This window comes from Sitophilus oryzae, unplaced genomic scaffold (assembly GCF_002938485.1).
Source record: "Sitophilus oryzae breed Bouriz unplaced genomic scaffold, Soryzae_2.0 scaffold_1440_pilon_pilon, whole genome shotgun sequence".
NCBI lineage: Eukaryota > Metazoa > Arthropoda > Insecta > Coleoptera > Curculionidae > Sitophilus > Sitophilus oryzae.
The window spans coordinates 4,676,992-4,700,640 of NW_022146105.1; the positions used below are offsets into that span (position 1 = coordinate 4,676,992).

At 34.2% G+C, this 23,649-nt stretch overlaps 3 protein-coding genes across 3 annotated transcripts; 1 reads left to right on the forward strand and 2 right to left on the reverse strand.

Moving 5' to 3' along the window:
* Positions 1–292: 292 nt before the first annotated feature.
* LOC115876870 (cubilin-like) lies at positions 293–19,747 on the reverse strand. The gene is made up of 54 exons (XM_030892876.1): positions 19,488–19,747; positions 18,548–18,668; positions 18,161–18,487; positions 18,001–18,104; positions 17,660–17,943; positions 17,504–17,604; positions 17,003–17,450; positions 16,770–16,945; positions 15,656–15,827; positions 15,516–15,591; positions 15,360–15,465; positions 15,141–15,309; positions 14,900–15,087; positions 14,689–14,842; positions 14,452–14,630; positions 14,240–14,390; positions 13,492–13,854; positions 13,092–13,439; positions 12,857–13,038; positions 12,467–12,805; positions 12,236–12,413; positions 11,999–12,180; positions 11,772–11,943; positions 11,479–11,654; positions 11,260–11,421; positions 11,074–11,203; positions 10,791–11,021; positions 10,623–10,730; positions 9,983–10,225; positions 9,752–9,930; positions 9,502–9,697; positions 9,086–9,448; positions 8,957–9,027; positions 8,668–8,901; positions 8,403–8,611; positions 6,072–6,436; positions 5,866–6,003; positions 5,485–5,808; positions 4,384–4,646; positions 3,929–4,331; positions 3,687–3,871; positions 3,489–3,629; positions 3,259–3,436; positions 3,013–3,201; positions 2,810–2,954; positions 2,539–2,753; positions 2,261–2,481; positions 2,035–2,200; positions 1,687–1,973; positions 1,318–1,471; positions 1,096–1,259; positions 707–1,034; positions 558–649; positions 293–470 (listed from the first exon to the last, which is right to left on the reverse strand). The coding sequence occupies exons 1-54, from the start codon at positions 19,568–19,570 to the stop codon at positions 330–332; spliced, it is 11,004 nt and encodes a 3,667-aa protein (XP_030748736.1). The 5' UTR covers positions 19,571–19,747; the 3' UTR covers positions 293–329.
* Positions 18,801–19,563, forward strand: LOC115876874 (rho-related GTP-binding protein RhoA-C-like). The gene has a single exon (XM_030892883.1). The coding sequence runs from the start codon at positions 18,893–18,895 to the stop codon at positions 19,451–19,453; it is 561 nt and encodes a 186-aa protein (XP_030748743.1). The 5' UTR covers positions 18,801–18,892; the 3' UTR covers positions 19,454–19,563.
* A 621-nt stretch (positions 19,748–20,368) lies between the features above and the next one.
* Positions 20,369–23,532, reverse strand: LOC115876871 (26S proteasome non-ATPase regulatory subunit 2). Its single transcript, XM_030892877.1, has 8 exons — positions 23,458–23,532; positions 23,342–23,398; positions 23,002–23,288; positions 22,714–22,938; positions 22,501–22,659; positions 20,875–22,442; positions 20,686–20,804; positions 20,369–20,624 (listed from the first exon to the last, which is right to left on the reverse strand). The coding sequence occupies exons 1-8, from the start codon at positions 23,530–23,532 to the stop codon at positions 20,442–20,444; spliced, it is 2,673 nt and encodes an 890-aa protein (XP_030748737.1). The 3' UTR covers positions 20,369–20,441.
* Between the last annotated feature and the right edge of the window lie 117 nt (positions 23,533–23,649).

The window sequence follows — 23,649 nt, forward strand, 5'->3', positions numbered from 1 at the left end:
TGACAGTAAAATGAATAACTTTTTAGGATAGCACACTTAAATTTTGATTTTCTTCGAAAGTTTGGCTTAAATTTACAGGAACAATATATGGTAATATAGATGAAACATATAGAAATAAAAGTGCAGCTTTTGAAGTTCTTAGAAGCAACCATTGGTATGTATAAACCACTTCAATCTTTTTGGCATCAATCTGTTATTTTTAATTATTAATTAAAAGCTAGTTATTTCTTCTCACTTAATATCTAGGAGGTTGTATGAATGCTGGATAAAGGAAATAAAGGACACATTTGAGTAAAATTCGTACAAATTTATTATTTAATTTTTAGGTGCTAGAAATTGTACCATAGTAACGAGCTAGTTTCTTTTTTAACCGCTTGGAAATATGCCATCCATCCAGTACCTCCATTATTTACAGATGAATAATACGTTACATTGATGGTATGATCAGAAAATAGTACTGCTGGCGTATCCTGTAAATTAAAACAAATATGTCAAAATGTTCAGTTATAATATACTTCCTTCACTGTTTGATATATTATATATAATAAGATACTTACATTTTGGCAGAAAGTATGTTCTGTTACTTGGTTGTTTTTATAAGTTGCTACTACTACCTTGCTTTTAGCACACGTATCAGTAATATCAAATACTACAATTAAAAAAGCATATTCTTTTAAGTTCTTTTAAATGTTTTAAATCTTTTTACCTGAAAATTTCAGAGCTACTTTATGTCCAATTGGAACTTTTACATTCCAGGTGCATAGAGATTCTTTCCTATATAAATTTGGGTACATAGGGCTTGAAAATTTACCCATATAGTTATACATTTTTCCTCCACAGCCTATACCATCCTGTGATGCTAGATAAATGAAGTCATAGTTATAGAGCAGAGGTCTTGCCAGTCTTTGATTTAATTGTTTGTGTGCACCTTTAACAGCAATATAAAGCTTATTAGAGTTTGAAAAGACAGGATTAGGTAAGCTAAAGCCACAGTGCCTTAACAGTAGAGAACCTCTTTCATTATTTTCTCTAACCTAAAGAATGTGGACACATTTTTATTAGTAAACATTATTTCTCTATGCACTATTAACAAACCTCAATATTTGATTGGCTACAGTTTGCACTAGGGCTTATGTATATTACCATGAAATATAATGATAAGGTTGTATTTGCATCTGAAGTTATAGTAATATAACAGTTTTCATATACATATTGATTTTTAATTCTTCCTTCATTTGCTTCAATGGTCCTATTACAACCTAGGAGAAGCTTATAATTTTACTTCAGTTATTATTATATTTTTTTTATGTTTCTTACCCTCATTACTGTATGTTAATTTAAAACCTTTCCCCTTTTTGCTAATTTCATCACTTCTAAATGAGAGAGTAAGATTATTGCCAGCTGAGTAATAATCAAATGGTTTTTCATTTTTGCCACAAAAAACGTGTGTATTATATAGTTTCCTATATATCTAAAATAAATAGTTAGGGAAACTTAATCATTTTATATACTATACTCTACAGATACCCTGTAGAAATCCGAATTTGTGTTTGTTTGGCTACAAATTCGGTTCTAGAGAGGTTTATGTTGAGTATAACAAGCACCAGAATATATTAGAATTGAATTAAAATGCTTTCTTGAACTTCTTGTTAGTTATAAAGTATTAACCACTTAAAAAAATCTTACACTTGTAACTCTAGATTGGGGAATCCTAGAATTAAGGCCATATCCTTCCATAATGATGCTTTTATTAGGATCGTCTGAAATCTCGAATCTATCCCCATAACAGTTTGAATCTTGGCCGTCTCCTTCAGCTAAATCAAACTCTTCAAAGTGCAACAGTATTTTTCCCATAAGAGTGTTTTTAATTATCCATATACAGGCTATATTGCCAGGATAAGAGACGGGATAACCTGGAGATGTTAAAACTTGAGGTGTAGATTTAGGTACCAGAATCGAAGGTCCGCATTGTGCTGAAATAATTATAAATATATCAAAGGGTTGGTTTACTAAAACTCTATTATATATACTTACAAACAAAGCTGGTTACAGTCAGTGAGAAGGCATTTTTTTGAGGACTAGCAGAGAATAGTCTTACATATCCGGTATTCCAAGATGTTGTGAATGTCCTTGTACCACCATTGTCACTCGAACACAACTTTGAGAGTAGATCAGCTTGTGGTCCACCTCCATCCTTCACCTGAAGTAAATTTATTAATTTATGTATTTTTTATAACAATGAATCATTAGAAAAAAATACCTCTATAAAAGAGCACGTACAAAAGTAGGTGTAATTTCTTCTTGTAGAATTACAGTACGAGTTAATGTTTATATTTGAGAATTCGATTTTAATCTTGTAGTCTATTGGAGCGATAATTTTCCAGTGACAATCAAGATCTGGCAAATTGTTGGGAGGCGTTATAGTGGATGATGTTTGAGTATCATTTAGGTATACCACACCACCACATCCTACTGATGGACCTATAATAAATAAAAAAATCTACAAATTGTAATATAAAAATTATGAATATATATTGCCATAAATAAAGTAAATTTCTGCTTTTAATCCTTTAAAGATCTCAGCGGAGACGTCTAAATTGACCAGCATAGTTTTGGACATGCCGAGAGTGATAGATTCTTCAGCTGACTGGCATAATTGTCGAAGACGTTTTGATGGTACTTTCTGGAGCCCATCGTATATGATCAGATAATACATATAACAATAAGCTCCTTGAAGTGTTAACTCGTGTATCCTGTAATAAAGTGATGTTAATACTATTTTTTTTAAATATATCACAATATTTTCTACTCAAAAACTGGAAGTTGATCTGGCGGGGCAGTAATATACCAAGAACATATTTGTCTGGGTTGGTAGGAAAGAAAATAATTTGATTCCTCTGTGTTTTGAGTAGGTAGTTTTATAGCTATCGGCTCTGTTATATTTCCTCCGCAACCTGTTAATATAAATAGTTTAGCATGTTCTCTGGATAATTTTTTTGTATATATCCTTACTTTCCAATACGTAAGATAATTTAAAACCTTTTCCGTTGTTCCAGGCATAATGTTCTGTTTTAAAAGTGATCACAGCATCTCTGTCCAGTCGTTGACTCTTAGGAAGCGTTTTTCCACAAAGAGTTTGACGAATATTCGGCTTTTTTACAGTATATATAGTTAAATTGTCATAGCTGCATATAGGAGTCCCTAAAATTCAATATAAACGCAGGTATTTCGCTTAAAAAATTCATCAGACCTTCATACCTTCTCGAAGATCGAAATCTAAGAACTGGATATTGATTACTTTGTTCTTGACTTTGGGTTTGATCGTATAAATGCAAGTGAGGTTTCTTTCATATAGATTTGGATAATCTGGACTTGTAAGATACTTTTTCGTTTCAGTGGCTATCAGATCTCCTCCACAATGCCACTTTATCATTGCCTAAATATTGCTTGTTAAAATAAACGAACTTGTTTCTATGTTTTTGTATTACCTCAAATCCAATTGCAGTAACATTTGCATCGCTTCTAAAAATAACTTGCATTCGATTACCTGAGGCCTTGATTTCTTCTGGTATTTTCCTACCACATAACTTCTGTTTAGATACCCAGTTTTCACCGTCCCAATCGAAAACCTAATAATTCACAAGATAAAAATAAATAAAGTAATTTTTTTTTTTTTCGTATATTACTTCAACGTAATCTTTGGTACAATTCTTGCTTTCCTCTACGTAGAATCTAGAAATAAATTCTAGCGCTATGATGTTACCATCTGGTGCATTAATTTCCCATATACATTCCATATTGTTGGGATAATCATCTTTGTAGTTTGGTGTCCGAATAATAGTATCCCGTTTATGAAATATACCTCCACAAGCTACGGAATAAATAGTTTAATTTTGAAGAAGCCTGGATAATTTTTTTTTATACTAACACGTAATATAGGGCTCGTAAAACAAACTGAATCCCTTTGAATTGCTAGCTTGCCCTTGGGTGTACCTGTATTCAATAAATACCTCGTTTGTTTCGGTAATCAGCACCGATGGTTTGTTATTTCTGCAAAACTTGCCGATTCTTGGACTCTCCAACCGATTACCATTGTAGATAGTAAGAAAACTACTGTCACAATCATCGCCTAGATCTAGAGAGTTCACAGTTATTTTCACTCTGTAGTCATAATTGATTTCTAAATTCCAAGCACATTCCAAACTTGTGTTTGGACTGTTCGGGAAGTTAGGACTAGAAATTGTCCCTTCGTCTTCACTGATCAAACCTCCACAAGGGTAAGTCTTGTATTTAATAATAAACTTGTTGAAGGTATTTAGGTATCTACGAGCCTAGAAATATCCTAATAAATTATTCACGAAATATCAATGTAAAAAACTCTACCTCTATACTTGAATCGCTTGATGGAAACCTGATCACGTATGCAACAGTATCTCGGTCAAGATGTACAGTACGTCTGTTAATATAAACTATTACTCCTCCCTGATTAATGTTTTCACTGTGCTTGGTCTGATTTGTTTCTAAATGAACTTGTACAGCCACAGTCGTGTTGGGTTCTTTAATATCTCTAGACCACTCGCATAAGAAACTTGATGCGTTGGGAGATATTATTGTACCTTCTGTTTGGTTGTAACTACCTTGGCATACTGCAAAATCAACGTTAATAAATGAAGAACATTTTTAATTGGTTTAGGTTCCTTCAGCGGCCCATACATTATCAAACAAATTGCGCAACGAAGCGATGCGCAACGTTGCGTTGCACAACTGATTCAGCGGTCCATACACTATCAAACAAGTTGCGCAACAAAGCGATGCGCAACGTTCCGTTGCACAACTGCCTCACCCATGTACAGCTGGTTCCAATAAAATTGAATACGATTTAAAACATATTTTTATTATTTCGGGCAGTATATTCTATGATACCAGTCCTCCATTCCTCTACTCATGTCATGCTGACATTCTGAAAAGTTTATTTGCCACTTTGTCAAAAGCAAATTTGTTTTATTCAATGTCACAATAACCTTAACATGCCAAAATACTTGACACATAAATATACACTGCTCAAATATTCGAAAAAAATGTGTAAAGAGTCGTATTCATTTTTTTTGGAACCAGCTGTACTTAGTAAAATTTTAATCAAACTTTTTATTAAAAGTTGTGCATTGTTTGAGAAACAATCATGTCCTCAATTGCCATTGCGTCAATTATTATCGTATATACCCTAGATGATGTCGATGATACCAGAAAACGAAAAAGAAAAGAGTGAATTTGGATGAAAGAACTAAAATATTGCACAACGAAGCGCAACACACACATACACTACACAACGCGTTGCGCAAACAGTCCTGTTGCACAAAAGAATTCAAATATTCTTGAAACTCATCAAACAATTGCGCAACGCATCAAACACTATCATACATTAGCAACTCGTTGCGCAACAGCTTGCGTTGCGCAATTTGTTTGATAATGTATGGGCCGCTTTACTTGTTGGTTTGTCGGAAGTATAAGTTAACTTTATCCCTCTCTGAGGGGTGAGAACTTTTTTCCAGTAAAGAACCGAAGCTGTATTATCACTGCTTTCGTATGTAGCGTCCGGTTGAATGTTTTCTGTAATGGGCATACTACTTGCCCAGCCGTTTGAAAGTATGACCATTGAACGATCGATGTCTACATCCTTTACATTGAAGGTGATTCTCCTCCCTTGAGGTACTTTAATTCTCCAAATGCAGAGGAAAGTTGCTGGTTTCGAAGAAGGGTATTCTGGAGATATTATTGTTCCGGATTCGTCGTTCAAACGTTTAAAACATCCTGTAACACAAAAAAATCATGGCAAAAGATGTTTTTTGCTTAATTTATTTGACTTACTGTCTCTCCTAACGAAAAAAGAAATGTAAAATTCATCGTCGCTGTGTCTGGGGGTGTAATCAAGTATAATCTCGTTCGTAGTTGATTTAATTGAATCATTTGGTGTTTTATATCCACTGAACGTTCCTAAATCTGAAACTAGAAGAAAAAAAAAACAAATTTAGTTGCTCCAATATGAAAAAAGCTTAAAACTTCTTCAAGCTTACTTTGTGATCCAATGGTTTTCTCATAAAACCGCAAAGTTCCGTTTAAATGCATGTTTCTGAACCTGACTTCGAAATAAGAATCTCCATAGCTCCGTACGTGCCAAGTGCAGTTTTTGTTCAGTTCCACTGTACCGGGTATTGTCTTGGAGTCTAAAGTTGAATATCCTTCAAGAATTCCTCCGCAGCGGCCTAAAGAGACTTTTAATTTGAAGCCATTCCTTGGTTCGTCAGTATCAGTGAAAAATTTAATGTATAATACGTTTCCAGTGGTGAAAATTGTGTCAGGGGTAGTGATACAGTATCTGTTAAGCAATTTTGACCATTCTGTTCCACCGTCTCTTAGTTCAACGTATTCAGTATTACATCTGAAAGGAAAAAACATTTGAGAAATGTTGAATTTGAAAGTCTATACAGGGTTGTTCACCACATACGACACGGAGTATTGTAGCTAAACGATGAGATTTTTTACAAATTGTAAGTATTGGGTTCGATGAAGGTACAATTTAAAAATAAATAGAGGTACAATTAAAAAATTGGAGGTACAATTTAAAAATAATTTTACAAGATACAGAGTGTCCCAAATAAGTAAAAAATATCAAAGTTGTATTTTTTTAAATGGAACACCCTGTATATTATTACATTTTTAGTTTCTACGATTAAAATAAAGGTAAATTTGATTAAGATTTATTATACTTAAACCTTACCGTTTTTGAAATATTTTCAATTTTGTGAAATTGCAGTAAAAATTTTAAGGCTTCATTTCTCCAAGGGTATCAAAGTTTTTAATACTAAATATTTACTGAAGTTTATTTACTGATCAGTTATTGTGTTGCAATAATAAAAATAATACTATCTTATACAGAGTGTCTAAAAATTTATTTTAAATAATTATTAGCTTCAAACGGCAATAACTTGTTTAATTTAAATGGAACACCCTGTATATTTTACGAGAATCAGATGCACAATTTAATTGTCTATCAAATTATATTATACCATTTTTTACCTATCTCTTTAAGTTTCCGTAGAAAATGCATTTTCTTGTAATTTAGAACTTATTTATCAATATACCCATGGACTATTGACATTTCAGATTATTTTTAAAGATGTACCAAATTTTTAAAGAGTACAGATACTAATATTGTCGATATAATTCGTTTATTTCATTAAAAAATAAAAAAAACTGTTTAAATATTTGTTAAAGAGGATCAATTAATATGATTCCAGCTGTGATTCCAGTATTCAAACTACATTAACTGACTGTTTGCGTTGATTAATAATAATTGCTCCAAATACTAAAAAACTGGATTTTGTATGGGCATTAGACAGTGTGATAAAAAGTAACACCTTAAAAATGATATTTCATTTTTTAATAAATGCTTATTTATAACAACAGAGACTTTAATTTGATAACTTATTATTATATTGATTTCTGACTCAAATCCACATTTATTTATAATAATTTATTAACGAACACAATTAAGTATGTAATTAATTAGTATATGGGCGCAAATAATGGTGTTATATTTAATTAATGGTATACTCTTTTATAAAGATTTAAATAGTTTTCTTTTTGCATACAAATGGGCTAGTAATATTATCGTTTTGCTAAAAACGATAATATTACTAGTCTGTACATTTTGTACATTTGTTGCTTTAAAAACAATCTAAAATGTCAATATTCCATTGATATATTGATAAATGAGGTCTAAATTATAAGAAAATGCATTTTATACGAAAACTTGAAGGGATAGGTAAAAAATGGTATAATACAATTTGATAGACAATTTAATTGTGCATCCGATTCTCCTAAAATATACAGGGCATTCCATTTAAATTAAAGAAGTTATTGCCGTTTGAAGCTAATAATTATTTAAAATAAATTTTTAGACACTCTGTATAAGGTAGTATTATTTTTATTATTGCAACACAATAACTGATCAATAAATAAACTTCATTAAATATTATAAGTATTAAAAATATTGATACCCTTGGAGAAATGAAGCTTTAAAATTTTTATTGCAATTTCACAAAATTGAAAATATTTCAAAAACGGTAAGGTTTAAGTATAATAAACCTTAATCAAATTTACCTTTATTTTAATCGTAGAAACTAAAAATGTAATAATATACAGGGTGTTCCATTTAAGAAAATACAACTTTGATATTTTTTATTTATTTGGGACACTCTGTATCTTGTAAAAATATTTTTAAATTGTAGCTCTAAGAGTCCTTCAACGAACCCCAAACTTACAATTTGTAAAAATCTCATCGTTTAGCTACAATACTCCGTGTCGTATGTGGTGAACAACCCTATATATAAAGCTTTTTATACCCGTCTGATTGAGTTAAATCGAACCTATCCTCAAAATCTATCCTTAAAGTTTCACCAGGTACTCCAGTGATCACCCAGACGCATTCACTGTGAGGGTACGGAATATTCGGATATCTAGGAGATGTTATTTCTGTAAAGTTGTCCATGGAGGATAAACTTATTTCTCCACCACATTTGAACGATACTTCTTCATATTTTATTTTAAAACCCTAATATTTAAGTTACATTAACTCAAAATAAAATAGGTGAATTCAATAATATATACCTTAATATCCGGTGAACCCCAGTATTTAAGGTACAGGTGGTTACTGCTTGAATTCAACGTGTATGGTACAGTGGAGTTACAGAATTTTCCTTTGTCAAGAAAGGGACTATCAGCAAATTTGCCGTTCCGAATAATTAAGTTATTGATGCATTTGAAATCGATGTTATTTAAATCAAAACTTAAGAAGGTTAGCTTTATGGTGCGCCCAGATCGCACAGTTATGTTCCATTGGCACTAAAATAAATAATTTTAAATATATTATTAAATAAATGTCATAAAACAAATATACTTCGGTATCTTGAATATGATCTTTGTCGAAAATAATGTATCCTGATGGTTGGGTAATATATCCTCCACACACTAGAGAGAAATAATTAATAGAATTATACTTATTAATACGAAGAAGTATAAAAAATACCTTTAAATATTTGAGCCTGAAACCCTTTCCCTACAGTGTACGTAAGCGTTTTAAAAGTGATTTTCATAACACTCGTGGGGTAAAACGTGTGCTCTGTTTGGGTATTGTCACATATTTCTTTCAGTAATTCAAAATTCCCAGTTAGCGGAGATTTTTCAAGCAACTTTATCGTGCTGGAATACATGCAAGTCCTTCTAGTGAACGTGATCAGATTGATATCCAAAAACACCACTTTAAAGTGTGATGTTTGATCAGTTTCAAACACCCATTCGCAGTTTAGGTTTGTCGGAAGTTTGTTTGGATATCCCGGAGAAGAAATAGTTACATTAGTCTCATTCTCCATGCGATGAATATATTGACAATCTAGAATACGAAGAATCGAATTTTAAGGAAGCTTGATTTATTTCTTTATTCACCTGTAGCATTTAAAGTTTTCAGTTTTAAACTTGTAGGCAACTCCTTCCATCTGAGGAGGAATTTACTGGCTACACGAGAAGACAGATGGGATGCTACGACGAGAATAACATTTGAGGTGGACAACAAAGTTGGAGGCAAGTCGTAACCGCACAGATTTTTGATCAGAATCGCTTCTTCGTTGATGCCATCGTAAAACTGAAACCGTAACAAAATAAAAAAAAATTGGTAATAAAGATCCAATAAAGTCACCTTAAGCCCTCCTGAACACTGTTCGTCATAATCGAAGGAGAATTCCTCAAAATTTATTTCTATTCTGGTCGTTGGCTTCGTATTGATCAACCAAGTAAATTTCTCGTACGAGTTAAATGAAGATGGATACAGTGGATTACCTATTTTACCAGATGGTCCTGATAGTTCATTATTGTATGCTGGAATAAAATATTAGAATTATACTAGAAGAAATTGTTTTAAAACACTTACAGAACGAATATTCGAAATAGAACCCTTTTTTAATACTGGAGATACCATCTCCTAGTGTAGTAGATTTAAAAACGAGAGACATTGTTCCAGAAGTTGAGGTGATGTTGGCTGGAACAGTATTTCCACAATACACTCCAATTAACTTTCCAGTTTCACTTTCCTCTCTGATCTCCAAATAATCTGAGTTACAGTATTCACTCTCGGGTATATCGAAGTTTAAGAAATTTAGAGAAATTACGTTTCCTGAAACAAATTATCAATTTAAGTATATCTTCACTCAGTGGCGGATACAGAGGGGAGGCCCATGGGGCCCGGGCCCCCCCCTAAAATCTATGAATTGGGGTAATTATTCGGCTTTTGAGCTAAAAATTGCGACCTAAAAAGTATATTCTACATTATTTTTTGTTTGCCACGTGTGTTAAACGTCACTTCTGAAAGTAATCAACAGAATATTCAGAAACCAAACAGAAACAGACTATAGCTGCTTAATGCATGAAGTATGACTTTATTTATTTCTCTACCGGAAAAAAACAATATTTTATAAACATATAAAGTCGATTATCTTAAAGAAGTAGGAAATTGGACTTTATTCACTTTAATTCTGACCACTCCGTACATTTTTTTCTATTTTTATACATACCTGGGCCTATTGAGATAGTCCAGTCACAGGAAGCATTACTGGCGTAGTTGTTGGGCCAGCCAGGAGAAGCTACGAAGCCATTTAGGGCACTGATTTTTCCACCGCATTCTAAAATGAATGAAGATACTTTAATTGTCTAAATCTGGATTTACTTTTACTGTCTTTTACCGCTATCTATAATGCTATAAGTGGCGTAGATATCGACTTTTTGTTTGAAAACTATATGCAACGCTGATCCATCACTGACTATAGTTGGAGGGAGTTTGTCTATGCAGTATATCCCTTGTCTTGGAGAATCGCTGGACAGGCCATTATAAACAATAAACGCCCCTTCGTCCGGGTTGCACCAGTTAATACCTCCGGCATATGAAAGCCTGCTTATTGTCAGAGACACATGGCCTAAAAATATATTTTCAGAGACTTAGACTTTTTATATAAGTACCTTTATTACCACTTAGCACTGTAGACTGGATGGTAAACGAGCAAGCTAGATCCTCTTCTGGATTGGTATTGTGAAAATCATATTCTGAGACCAGGTCCAAAACACCACTGGAACTAGTTTTGATGGTGGCCCCACATGCCTAAAAATTCAAGGCTTAATAACGTAAAGTTTATCTAGAAATACATTTCAAGCTACTGTGTAATAATGTGCCTTGAAACCCTTGCTGGTAAGCTTGTTATTGTTGTGGAACTCCACAAACAACAGGTCGTACGTAGATGATATAATTTTTCCTGTAATGTTTGAGGAGCCACATATAGTTTCTAGTAATGGGTAAGCTTGATTGGGTCCATCGAAAACCTATGAAAAAAAACGAAAATTACTTTGTTTTTTGATTGGTTCTATCTATTTAAAAACCTTTATATATGTTTTATTGCAATCATCTGGCAAATCGAGGTCCTCAAAGGTAAGACCAAGTCGGTGGTGTTCATCTGCAGAGAGCAGCCACTCACAGGAATTCGATTCGTTATAATTGTTGGGGTAATTCGGTGAATAGATATAGCCAGAGGCCAGACGTAATGTTCCACCACATTCTAAAAAATAACGTAGTAAGTTGTTCCTGATATAGGACGATGGAATACGTTTATTGACAAAACATAATTTATAAATTAAGTAGCCTAAGATATTTTTCTACCAATTTCCGTTCATACCTGCTTGATTTGTGTGGTATGCAGCATATAACCCTTTCCCTTGATAATTATAATCTGCCACAAATGACACTAACATTTCGTTGCTGTTCCCGTCTACTCTTATAGTACTACTATCTTTAATACGACACAGCGTTGTTATAAGGTTGCCTGTTTCATCTCTACCATCGAATACCTAAAAGAAACGCTGTATTTAAGATATGAAAATGAAATACATAGAAAATACCAACCTTTAAATAATCGAATGAACAAGAATCATCTCTTTCTACGTCTAGAGTATAAATGGCTAGTGTAATACTATTTCCTGCTGGCACAGATATAATCCAGTTACAAGTAATGCTGGGAGGGTAAGGTTTAGGATAATTGGGAGTCTTTAAAACACCTCGATCTTCTGTCAAAATTCCTCCGCATCCTAAAATCAATAAAAATTATAAATTTGTTTATAACTTTAATGTTTAGATATTAACCATTTATCTGCCATTCCAGTCTGAATCCGTTGGATACCAACAGGTCGTCAGTGACGAAACGTATTTTGGCATGATCCGAATTTAGAGGAATCAGTCCAGGGTTCGCTCCCCCGCAATACTTTCCATAAGTCTGGAAAGTGTTGTCACCGCCATTGTACTCAGAAACTTTGTATTGTACCTAAAAAAATAGGGTTTTGAAACATCGAGGAAAAGAAAACAGGACACTGGTACCTCGACATAATCAAACTCGCAAGCAGTGCTGCGTTGTTCTACAGAAAAATGCGAAAACGTGATGTTAATTTTGTTATTCGACGGTACAATGATGTTCCATTCGCAATTCTGATTGGTCGGGTACTCGTTGGGGAAGTTAGGACTTTCTATAACTCCACTGAAACCTGTTACGGTGTTGGTGCAAACCGTGGAGTACTGAAGATGGAACCCTCTCCCTTCGTAGCTTATGTCAGATCGAAATTTTACAAGCATCCTGTTTCCAGATGATACAACAGGCTTAATTTGAGGCGTGCAAAACCGTCCCAAAGATTTCGAATTTATATCACCACCGTCAAGCAACTATAAAATTTAAAATCAATAACATTGATCTTGGCAAAATGATGGCCTTACTTCAACGTAATCTATCGAACATTTCGAGTGCTCCTCCAAATTGAAATCGGCGAAATATATTTGGATCTTTGATCCCAAACTGATGAGGATTTTCCAAAGGCATTCGGAATTTTTCGCGTACGGTTCTGGATAATGCGGCGATATTATCGATCCAGAGGGACCAGTCAGCATTCCTCCGCATCCTGAAAGTGAAAATGGCATAAGGGAAAAGAAAGGAACACTTAGGGCTCTATACCTGTCGCAGCGGAAGACCACCGGATTAAAAAGCCAGGCTCGGACTTACTCATGTCAGATTTAAATTTGAGGTAAAGCTTGTTGGTGTGGGAATAGATCACTTTTGGAATTTCTGTACCACAGTAGGTTCCTATAAGCGGCGAAGCGGAAGATCCTCCATTTCTGATCTCTAAATAATCGTATTTACATTTGGGATAAAACTCTAAGTGAAAACTAGAAACGTTCAGCATAATTTGACTTCCTGGAGGGGCGGTTATAGTCCAGACACACTCCTTATTTACAGGATATCCTTTAGGGTAACCAGGACTTCTAATATAACCAGAAGGAGTGTAATAATTACCTTCGCAAACTAAAAAAAATATATAATTCATTGATGGTTGAATGGTTATACAATTATTTACTATTGTCTTCCTTTAAGAATGCATAAGATAATAAAAATCCTTCAGCGTTGATGCTTGTATCAGCTACAAAATCGACTGTCATGATGTTGGAGGTGGATAGTAAAGTTGGTGGTAGTTTGGATCCGCAGTATTTTCCTATCAACCCCCCCATACCGTCGTCAGTGTTGTTGTCGAATATTTTCACGTAGTCGTACGTGCAATTGAAGCTTTGTTCCACACTAAATGTCAGCCAAGTTAGTTGAATTATTTTTCCTGGAGGTGCTACAATCACCCATCTACAGTTACTGTTGGCGAGATATTTCTCGGTATCTCTAGGAGGGTAGGAGATACTCTGTCTATCTTCTTTTAACAAACCACCACATCCTACAAGACGTGTAATTTTTAATAACTCTACATAGAATTGCAGAATGTTTAGGAGAACAGAATCTGCATCCGCCGTTGTTTCTCAGCTGCAATCTACTGAGGTGTCCATTGAGGAGACTGTCCTGTTAAAAACCCCGTGAGAATAATCATAAGAATAATCGTCGAATTGTCAATATCTAACAGGACACTGTCTCGCCTCAACGAATACCTCAGTAGATTAGCTGTGAAAATGGTGGGAAAAAGCTGTAGGAAAAATGGGGAAACACCAGAACACTTTATCAATGAATGCGCCGAGACGACAACCGTGTTCTGGCACTCCTCTTTTGGTTCAACCGTCTTTGTCAAAGCCCTGCAGAACTCTACGAAACAGTTTTTCAAAAAATACCTGTATTTATTGTGGTATAATTTGCAGAAAAATATGCGATCTTCGACTTGATTTTAATCCATAAATAATTCGTTGTAGATTCCAATTTAATCTTGCTTTCCTTGCAAAACCTTCCAAGAAGCGTTGAATTGCTATTATCCCCATCACGAACCTGTAGGCACAGCATACATTTGAATTCAAAATTCAAAAATTTTCTTATTTTATAGACTTACTTCTACATAGTTTGGAATGCAGGAATCTGGCAGCGAAATGAGACTCTTATACAATTCTAAATTTAATATAATGATGTTATTTTGTGGTTGTTCTATCACGTAGGTACACTCGTCCCAGCCAGTGTAATAATTGCTTGATTGAATATCTTTCTTGGGGTCTGTAAACTTTAACAAACATTCTGGAAGAAAAATAATTATGAAGTTATAGGAAGTTCATGATTAAAAATATGAATTTACCAGCTTTATATTTAAGCTTCCAATTGTGCTGAAATTTATTGACAGATTGTGAAACAATCAAAAGACTATTCCCTACGGATGTAATTGGACCAGGAAGTGTTGTACCGAAATATTTTCCTATGAGGAGATCTTCCTTAGATGTGCCTTGGTAAAACTACAATATATGTAAAGAGACTGGCATAGCAATAATCAAAGTTAAAAAGATATATACCGCAAGACTATTTCGACCTGTAGGAATTTTCTCAATGTTCATTTCCAGAATATCCACGGTTATCACAACATTCAGAGGAAATTTTATTTGATAGGTGCACGTCAGCACACTCGGCATTGAATCACTCATTTCTATGGATTTTATGTATCCATCTCTGCTTGTGTATACTCCACCACATCCAGGAATGCCTTAAATTTTGAGTTATTCTCAAAAAAGGACATCTAACTTAATGTAATTTTACCATCTACTAGGGAATATCCAATCTGAAAGCCAGAATGCTGGTTCTTTGCGTTAGATTTGAAAATAATATGCCCTGTTGCTGAAACTGAATGGAAAGGTTCGGGTATAGTTGAATTGCAAAGTTTTTTAAATGTGTTGTATCGCCTTCCAAGCACCGGGAACGATTGAAACTGTAAAATATATTTTTAAAATGTAAAAAGGCGGTTTTTTATTGTATTACTTCAAGATAATCTCCAGAACAATCACTGTCTGAGCCTATATCTAAAGAATACACGTGGAAAAGTAATCTTTTGTCAACGGGGATAGAAAAAGACCATACGCATAATCTGGAAAAAAATAATGTATTTTTTTTTATTTTAAAATGATTAAAAGATACCGATTATTGGGATAAGGTGCTGGATATCCAGGCGATGTAATCATTCCACTTCCCACAGTAATCATATCTACACAGACTGAAAAATAAAAAAATAGGATCATTCAACACAAACTATAAAATATGAAATATATCCAAAGCACCTGGTAACAAAGAGTTCCATGTTAATTCAAACTGTGGAGTGTTGCCTTTGTTCGAAGATCTCAACCACATGTATACGGTATTTTGTGTTGTTGTTATAGTACCATTTAATGGCAGATTTTTTCCACAGAATCTACCGAAAGCTGGTGCCAGAGTATTCCTTCCATCGTGAATCTAATTTAAGGAATTTATTAATAAAACTCTCTTAATTTTTTGTATAATACATAGGGTCCGCCAAAAGTGCGTCGAGCATCCTCCTAGAAAAAAAAACCTTGGGAATTTTGTTAAATGCAGCCCTAGTATGTACTGGTATGACACTACAGGGTGACTCTTTTTTTTAAACGGAACACCCTGTATATTCTTACATTTTTGGCTTCCTTTCTTTAACTTTACATAGTCCGAATATATGAGTAAATATATTTGGATAGTTTCAGATAAATAAATAAAAAATATATGCTTTTCAGCCTTAAAAAAAATTAATACAAATACAAAACTTCCTTGAAATCAAAACTATATTAGGTATTTACTCTATATGGTCTATACTTACTTTGTTATAAATTGAACACGCTGTATATTATTTTTTTATTAGACGGAGGACGGAGAATTAATAAATGAACACTTTTTGTATTTGAGTATTTCAAAATTTGTAACGGTTTCGCAGATATTCGCGATATTATTTCATATAGCTCTTTCAACGGCAAAATACAAGAGAAAAATCATTGGGTGGGTTTGATTAAAATTTACTGTCCAAAATGCCATATATAAAAAATAAAATATAAAATCGCGAATATCTGCGAAACCGTTAAAAATTTTGAAATACTGTAAATATATAAAATGTTCATTTTTTAAATCTCCATTTATTAAAAAAAAAATCATATACAGACTGTTCCGTTTAAATAAAAAACGAAGAAAAAGTTCGAAACACATTTACATATATTTTAGGAGTATGTAAAGTAATCTGAAAGGAATCCAACAGAAACCTGCAGAAGTTAAAATATTTTCCTGAAATACATCCTAATACATACTTCAGGTTTGCACTTATACAAGATTCCTACATTTGTTTATTATAGGATCTACAGATGCCCGACGTACTTTTGCCGCACCCTGTATATCTACCTGAACCCAGTCAACATCGCAGGAATCGTGTAGGTTAAACTTAACAAAATTGATCTTTAAAGTTAAAGTATCCAGTGTTCTGATTGTCCAAGCACAGCTTATCGCTCCTAAAGAAACGTAATTTTCGGGAGGAAACTTAATCGTACCGTTACGAGCATTGACATTTCCTCCACAGACTAAAAAAAATATTTTATATAAATTCACAGTAATAAGAAAGACAGCCCCGACTTTACCTGGTTGTTCTTTCTGGCACTGGTTTCCACTAAACCCGGCTATACATTTGCAAACATAACTACTGCCTTGATTCTGGCAAGAACCTCCATGCAGGCAAGGACTGGACGCACAAGGATTATCGTACTGATCACAGTAAGTCCCGAAATATTTATTTTCACAAACGCATTGAAATCCTATTGAGGAATTATTTGGTGCGCAGTTTCCATGAGCGCATGGATTTGGGGAGCAAGGATTTCCATTCTTGGTGCAACCTCGAACACCTATTCCGGAACCAAGGTATCCTGGAGGACAAAGGCACTGGACGGGGGTACCCATAGTTCCAGCGTTATCTATACACCGAGCTAGGACATGACAGCCTCCGTTATTTACATTACAGAGACCTTTGTAGGTACAAATTCTTCCATCACCTAAGTAACCAGGTGGGCATATGGAACATTTACTAGAACCCTAAGATGATGAGAAATTAATTTCGTCTGGTAAGTTTATGTTGAAGAACTTACAGGTGTATTTATACATTCTACGTAAGGAGATATGCTACACCCTCCATTTAATATCTCGCATTCATTGATATCTGCGCAATAATAACCATTTCCAGTATATCCTTCAAAAAAAAAATTAAGAATGTTTCTGAAATAAAATGTCCTTTAATAATATACCTGGTGGACAATGTTGGCACATAAAAGAACCAGGAACATTAGTGCAAAGAACCAACGGGTTTGTCGAACATGGAGGATGGTTACTTTTGCATTCATCTACGTCCATATTGCAAGCTTTATGAACCCCATCAGTTGTCCACCCCGCGTCACAAAGACATTTGTACCCTACGTCGTTATTTTGTGGTATACACGTACCATGACCACATATTTCACTACCTCCCGAATTACAATCTGTTGGTTTTCGGTTACAATGTATTCCTATCCATCCGTTTTGACACAAGCACCTAAATATCGAAAAAATTAACATAAAAACAAAATAACAAAGAAATATCTTTTTCTACCGATATGAACCAGGTAAATTTTCGCATGTTCCACCATTCTGGCAACCTAGATCAGTTCCAACAAATCTAAAACATTCGTTTGTGTCTTGTTCGCAAGTGGTACCCTAAAATCATCATTAAATCTGTCTAAGAATGCTTAGAAGTTAAGCTTTATGTGTACCTCCCATCCATCTGGACACTGACAAAAGAAATTTTTATACAAATCCAAACAGGTTCCTCCGTGCTTGCAAGGGTTACTAGAACATTCGTCTTTGTATAGGCTCGTTTGAAGATTGTTGAAGCTTCGCCTCAACGCTGTTAAAGCTCTTCGAATTCTCGTTATCTTTAGATCTAGAGATGCTAAATCCAGACTTTTTGAGCGGTTATTGATGCCTCCACTGGACCCACTCATTAAAAGACTTATTTTGCTATTTACATCGTCTAGTTGCGTTTGATATCCAGACACCAAGGATCCATACATATCGATAAATTTTGTGGCATTGTCCGCCTATAATTTTTAAAAACGGATAAAAACAAATAATATTTTGTTATTTTCTGACAAATTTACTTTTTGTATAATTGGCAGGACATCAATTTCATTTACTAGGAAGCTGGAAGATCCAAATTTTATATTCTTGCTTTCTGGCACGTCGATATGTAAATTTCCATTAATGGTGTATAGCCTGGGCCTAACAAACACGAATTTATATTTAAACAGGAAATAGTTCATATTATTCTAAAATATAAGTGTGTCACTCTATATATTGGTCGAAAGATAAACGATTTTAAGTAAATAAAGTGTTTCCCCAATATATTTGCCGATTTTAAAACATTCGTACAGTTGAAATGGAGATTGCATTGATAAGATTTGGATTTTTTTAAATTCGCATTCTAAAAATCATGTGTTTTAATTATGGAAAAAATAAGAAGAAAAATAGTGGTAGTGGGTGATGGTGGGTGCGGAAAAACCTCTTTATTATCAGTGTATTTAAACGGCGAATTCTCCAGTAAGCATATACCAACCATTTTCGATACCAGCTACAAAGAACTGGTGATCAACGACAAAGGAGTTGCCCTTTCTATCTATGATACAGCAGGGGAAGAGGACTATGACAACTTACGACCTTTATCGTATCCTGATACCAATGTAGTGTTAATATGCTATTCAATATACAGCCCTACATCTCTGGAAAACGTTCGATTAAAATGGTATCCAGAGGTCAAGCATTTTCTACCACAAGCCTATTATATTTTAGTAGGAACAAAATTGGACCTTAGAACGACAGATTCGAAGAGAAAAAAATCAGTTACACGTGCAGAAGGTCTTAGAATGGCTAGAAGAATTGGAGCAGATGACTATCTGGAGTGTTCAGCTAAGCTATCCCTAGGGATTAGTCAGCTATTCGAAAACGCGCTAGAAATGTCTCTAGTCCCTAAGAAAAAGGGCTGTTTTAGTGATTGCTTTTGTCTGTAAACCATGTACCTTATTTTTTATATTATAAACTTACCGTTCTTTTATATTAACATCTGCTATAACACTCGCTGTGTACACATTAATAAAAATTACTAAGTATCTATGAAAAATATGCATTTTGATTTATCTAGCATTATTAACAATGCTGTAGACTGTTTAGTACTGACTTCTTTTCAAATTTGGTAGGTTGTTCAAAACAGAAATATTAATGTCCGGGAAAAAAGGGGCGTTAGGAGGCTTAAGTTACAAAAATGTTACGTACCAATCACAGCCACCATAAATTTCAGAGAAATCAGGGTAATTATAAATCTTTTGTACGTGTAGAAAATTTTATTTAGTTTAAATTTAATGGAGTGTCCTATTTTTAATTCCTATGTCCTATGTCAATATAAATGTTTATAGCTGATTTTCTGTTGCATATAAAGCCTTCTCTTCATATTTAGTAATTTGTTTATGTAAAAATTTAACGGCTAAATTGTTTCCAAGAAAATGTTGTTATCGATGTAAATATTTCATAAAAATTTTCGGAATATTGACTTGAGCCTTTATAGACCCAAACTTTAAGATAATGGGCCCCCAATAACAAAAAGATTGGTATTTATAAAGCCCGTCTACACATAACATTTTACTTGTCAGGTAATACGGATTAAAAACTAGCGTTTTGTTGTAAAACTGGATGGTATAACTGTCAGTTCTCTATCTTCCGTTTTATTTCTGTTCAAGTAAAACGTCCTTTTTTCGTCTATATACAAGGTTTTACTTGGTACGTTTTGATTGGACAGGTAAGATTGACAGGTAAAATGTTAACAGTAGACGGGACTTTACAGGCTTCTGAGAATAGATAAGCAAAATACCATATTTATTCAGCTTTTTTAACAGGACCTGATATCATAAAGTAAATAAAATAAGTAGAAATACATATACAAACGTTTATTAAAGCAAAATCAATAAATTCTTAAGAAAAGGAAAATTATATCTATTTAAGTTACTACGGATTAAAGTCTGGATTCTTCCTCAATATTACAAATCCTTCCATAATGGGCGTGAGGGAAATATATTCCTCAGTTGCCAGTTCTGCTCTCTCACCATGAGCCAAAAGGACTGGAGTTGTGTGAGTCTGAAAGCCTGTAATTGTTTTTGGTTTGCCCGCTTGTCCTACTACATCAACAGCCTATAAAAAATAATAAAGTTAAAATTGATAAATTAAAATATAAATAAAAATGAGGACTTACCAAACCAACCCTGACAGGTACAGGTAATGCATTGAGATCTTCATCAAAGGTGACCAGCATCCTTGGCTGCATAGCTGCTGCCAAAGTATACAGGAGGTAATGAGATTTTCCCAAGATAACTGTAACAAAAAAAAACATAATTTCATTAAAAAATATTAGTTTATGAGCCTTCAGAGTTTTTGAACTTACTTGTTTTGACATCTAAAAATCCCACCAAGGTTGCCATCAAGCCAGCTACAGCTACAGGACTCATCAGCTGTCTGTCACTGTGATATGGGCTCAAAGTAAGTGTTCCTTTTCCTAAGTGACATAGACCCTGTGCAATTCTGACCATAAACAAATTGTTTGGATCCTTTGCGTGGTACTGTGCCAACTGTCTCAACATTGCAGCTAATCTTGCATTGTTTGTTCCAGCACCAACCAATCCCATAGCAAAGATGGCATTGTGAGCTACCTCAGCATCACTGTCATGAGAAAACTTGCTCAGTGTATCTAGAATGCTCAATTTCGGATTGGAAACTGATATGAGACCCAAAGCAAGAGGCACTGCTCTTCTAATAACTGGTTCACAGTATCTGAGTAAATGTCCAAATGTTCTGAAGGCCATTTCACTGCCAATATCTTCTCCCATACTGATTAACGCTATTCCAAGGACTGCAATGGCTTGGCGAGCTGACAAATCCTTTTCCTTTTCTTCAGGTTTCTCTTTCTTATCTTTTTCCTTGTCCTTTTTATCTTTTTCTACAGGCTCAGGGGGTTCATAATGTTCAGAACAGATGTGGAGTAAGTGCTGAACCTTTAGAACGTTTCCTGTGCCAGCATAAGCACAAATATCAACCATTGTTGTTGCCATAGACCTGAAGGGCTCTGGAATAACTTGCAAAGCAGCAATAATGGTATCAATGCTTTCTTGCTTGCCCAAATGGCACAATCCTATAGCCAAAGGCAAGAATCTAGCATAAGTGTCTTTCAATTCAGTCTCACTCTTCTCCATTAGAGTCTGCATAATGGTGGTTGTAACTTGTGAATTGCCTGATCCTACTGCAATCATTCCACAGGCTAATGCCGCCATTCCAATTACCTCCATGTTAGATTTAGGATCAGAAAATACTGGGAACAATAAACTTAACACAGCTTCACGGTTAGAACCAACATAGGCTAAACCTAGACCTAAAATCGCTCCAGTTCTCATAATTGGAGCATTATGCAGGACATAATCACTGAGAAGAGCCAGAGCAGGGTCACACTCATTCCTAACACCACAGTTTACAATACCACAAGCTAGAAGTGCTCCTGATTTGATGTGATCTTCAGAAGAATACAAGTATTTATCAATAGGTGTTAAACCTCCATCGACATCCCATAAAAGCACCAAACCAAGAGATGCAGTAGCACTAAGCATCCCATGTTCTTTGTTCTTGTAAAGCCATTTATTACCATCTTCCATTAACAGTTTGTCTTGGCCAAAAGCAGCATTGACAAAACCATTAACAAAACTGGCAGCTAGATTCTGTCTGGCAGAATCAACTTGGCTTCCACCAAAAGAGGGTCTGGTGTTTTCTAAGTGGGATTTATACACATCCTCGGGAGTTTTGGGTTCCATAATATCAAGTTCTCTTGCTAAATTCAAGAAATGGTTATTCAAATGACAGTTAGCCATTATTTCAGCAAGGTCCTCATATTCTGGAGTAGTTTCAGGAATTTCAATATAAATCTGTTGACGCCCCAACATGAATGCAAGCTGTTTTTGGATTGTCCTATAAGAAACAATTAAATAAATAACAACTAAAAAAATCTATGCTCAAAAATACATACGTATCTTTGCACGACAAAAATATTTCTTCTATAAGTGCATGGTCATTTAACTGCAAAGCTAGTCTCAAGGACTGAGGATACTGATTAAACTTCCTAAATAATAACAGAGCTGTCTGAAGTAAAGTTGTATTCTCTGGGTCAGCTACATATGGTACACAACTAAAAAAAATACATGTATATAAAATTATATTGCACTATCAAATAATAGTATACCTTGTAAGATATAAGCAAACTCTAGGATAAATATTGTCATCAACATATTCTTCAAGCAAATCAAGACGTTCAATCTCCATCAACAAGTCACAAGCTTCGGCTTCAGCATTGTGTGCCATGTTATAAGGCACTATTTGCTTGGCTAGCTGTATAAGTTTATCTTCCATATCTTTATCATCTACTTCTTTGTCTGCCCACTCTCCAGCAATTTCGCCAGCTAAATGTCTAATTAAAATAAACGTAAATCAGTATAGATCTAGAAAAATTAAAAAATACATCATATTTTACCTTACATACTCGTGCCCCCATTCTCGTATTTGATCTAAATCTGATAGAAGTCTATACTTTAAACACTCACGTGCTTCGCCCATAGTCATGGCTAGAACTGAAACTACATCAGCACAAACCTTCTTTACATTGGGATTGTTAATTTTATCGTAAACTTGTTTCATTGTATCATAATGTGGCTTCATAAATTTAAGAGGCTTTGGGACGGACGTCATAGATGTAGTTGAGGCTCTTATTTTTGTACCGAGCACATTCAGAGCAGAAAGATATAGATTTTCATCGTTTTCCTACAAAATATTCAATGAATAACAATGACTAAACAAATTAGAGGTTAACTTACAGTCAGCCTTTCAACACAAAGGTTTAGCTCGTCTTGCAGTTGTTTATCTTCTTCTGACTAAAATGCAATAATAATATATAGCTAGAATTTACAATTAATGTTAATTTTTAACTTACTAATTCATTTTTATCTTCTTCAGTATCCTTTTTTGCTTCTACTTTAGTGGGTGCTTCTGCCTTTGCTTCGGCCATCTTTCAAATACTTTGCAATAATATATAATTTCAAGCTCTATATGTACATACAAATCTCAAGCTCAATTATTGTTTAAACTCAGAAATACGGTATTAAAACAAATCATTTACTAATTT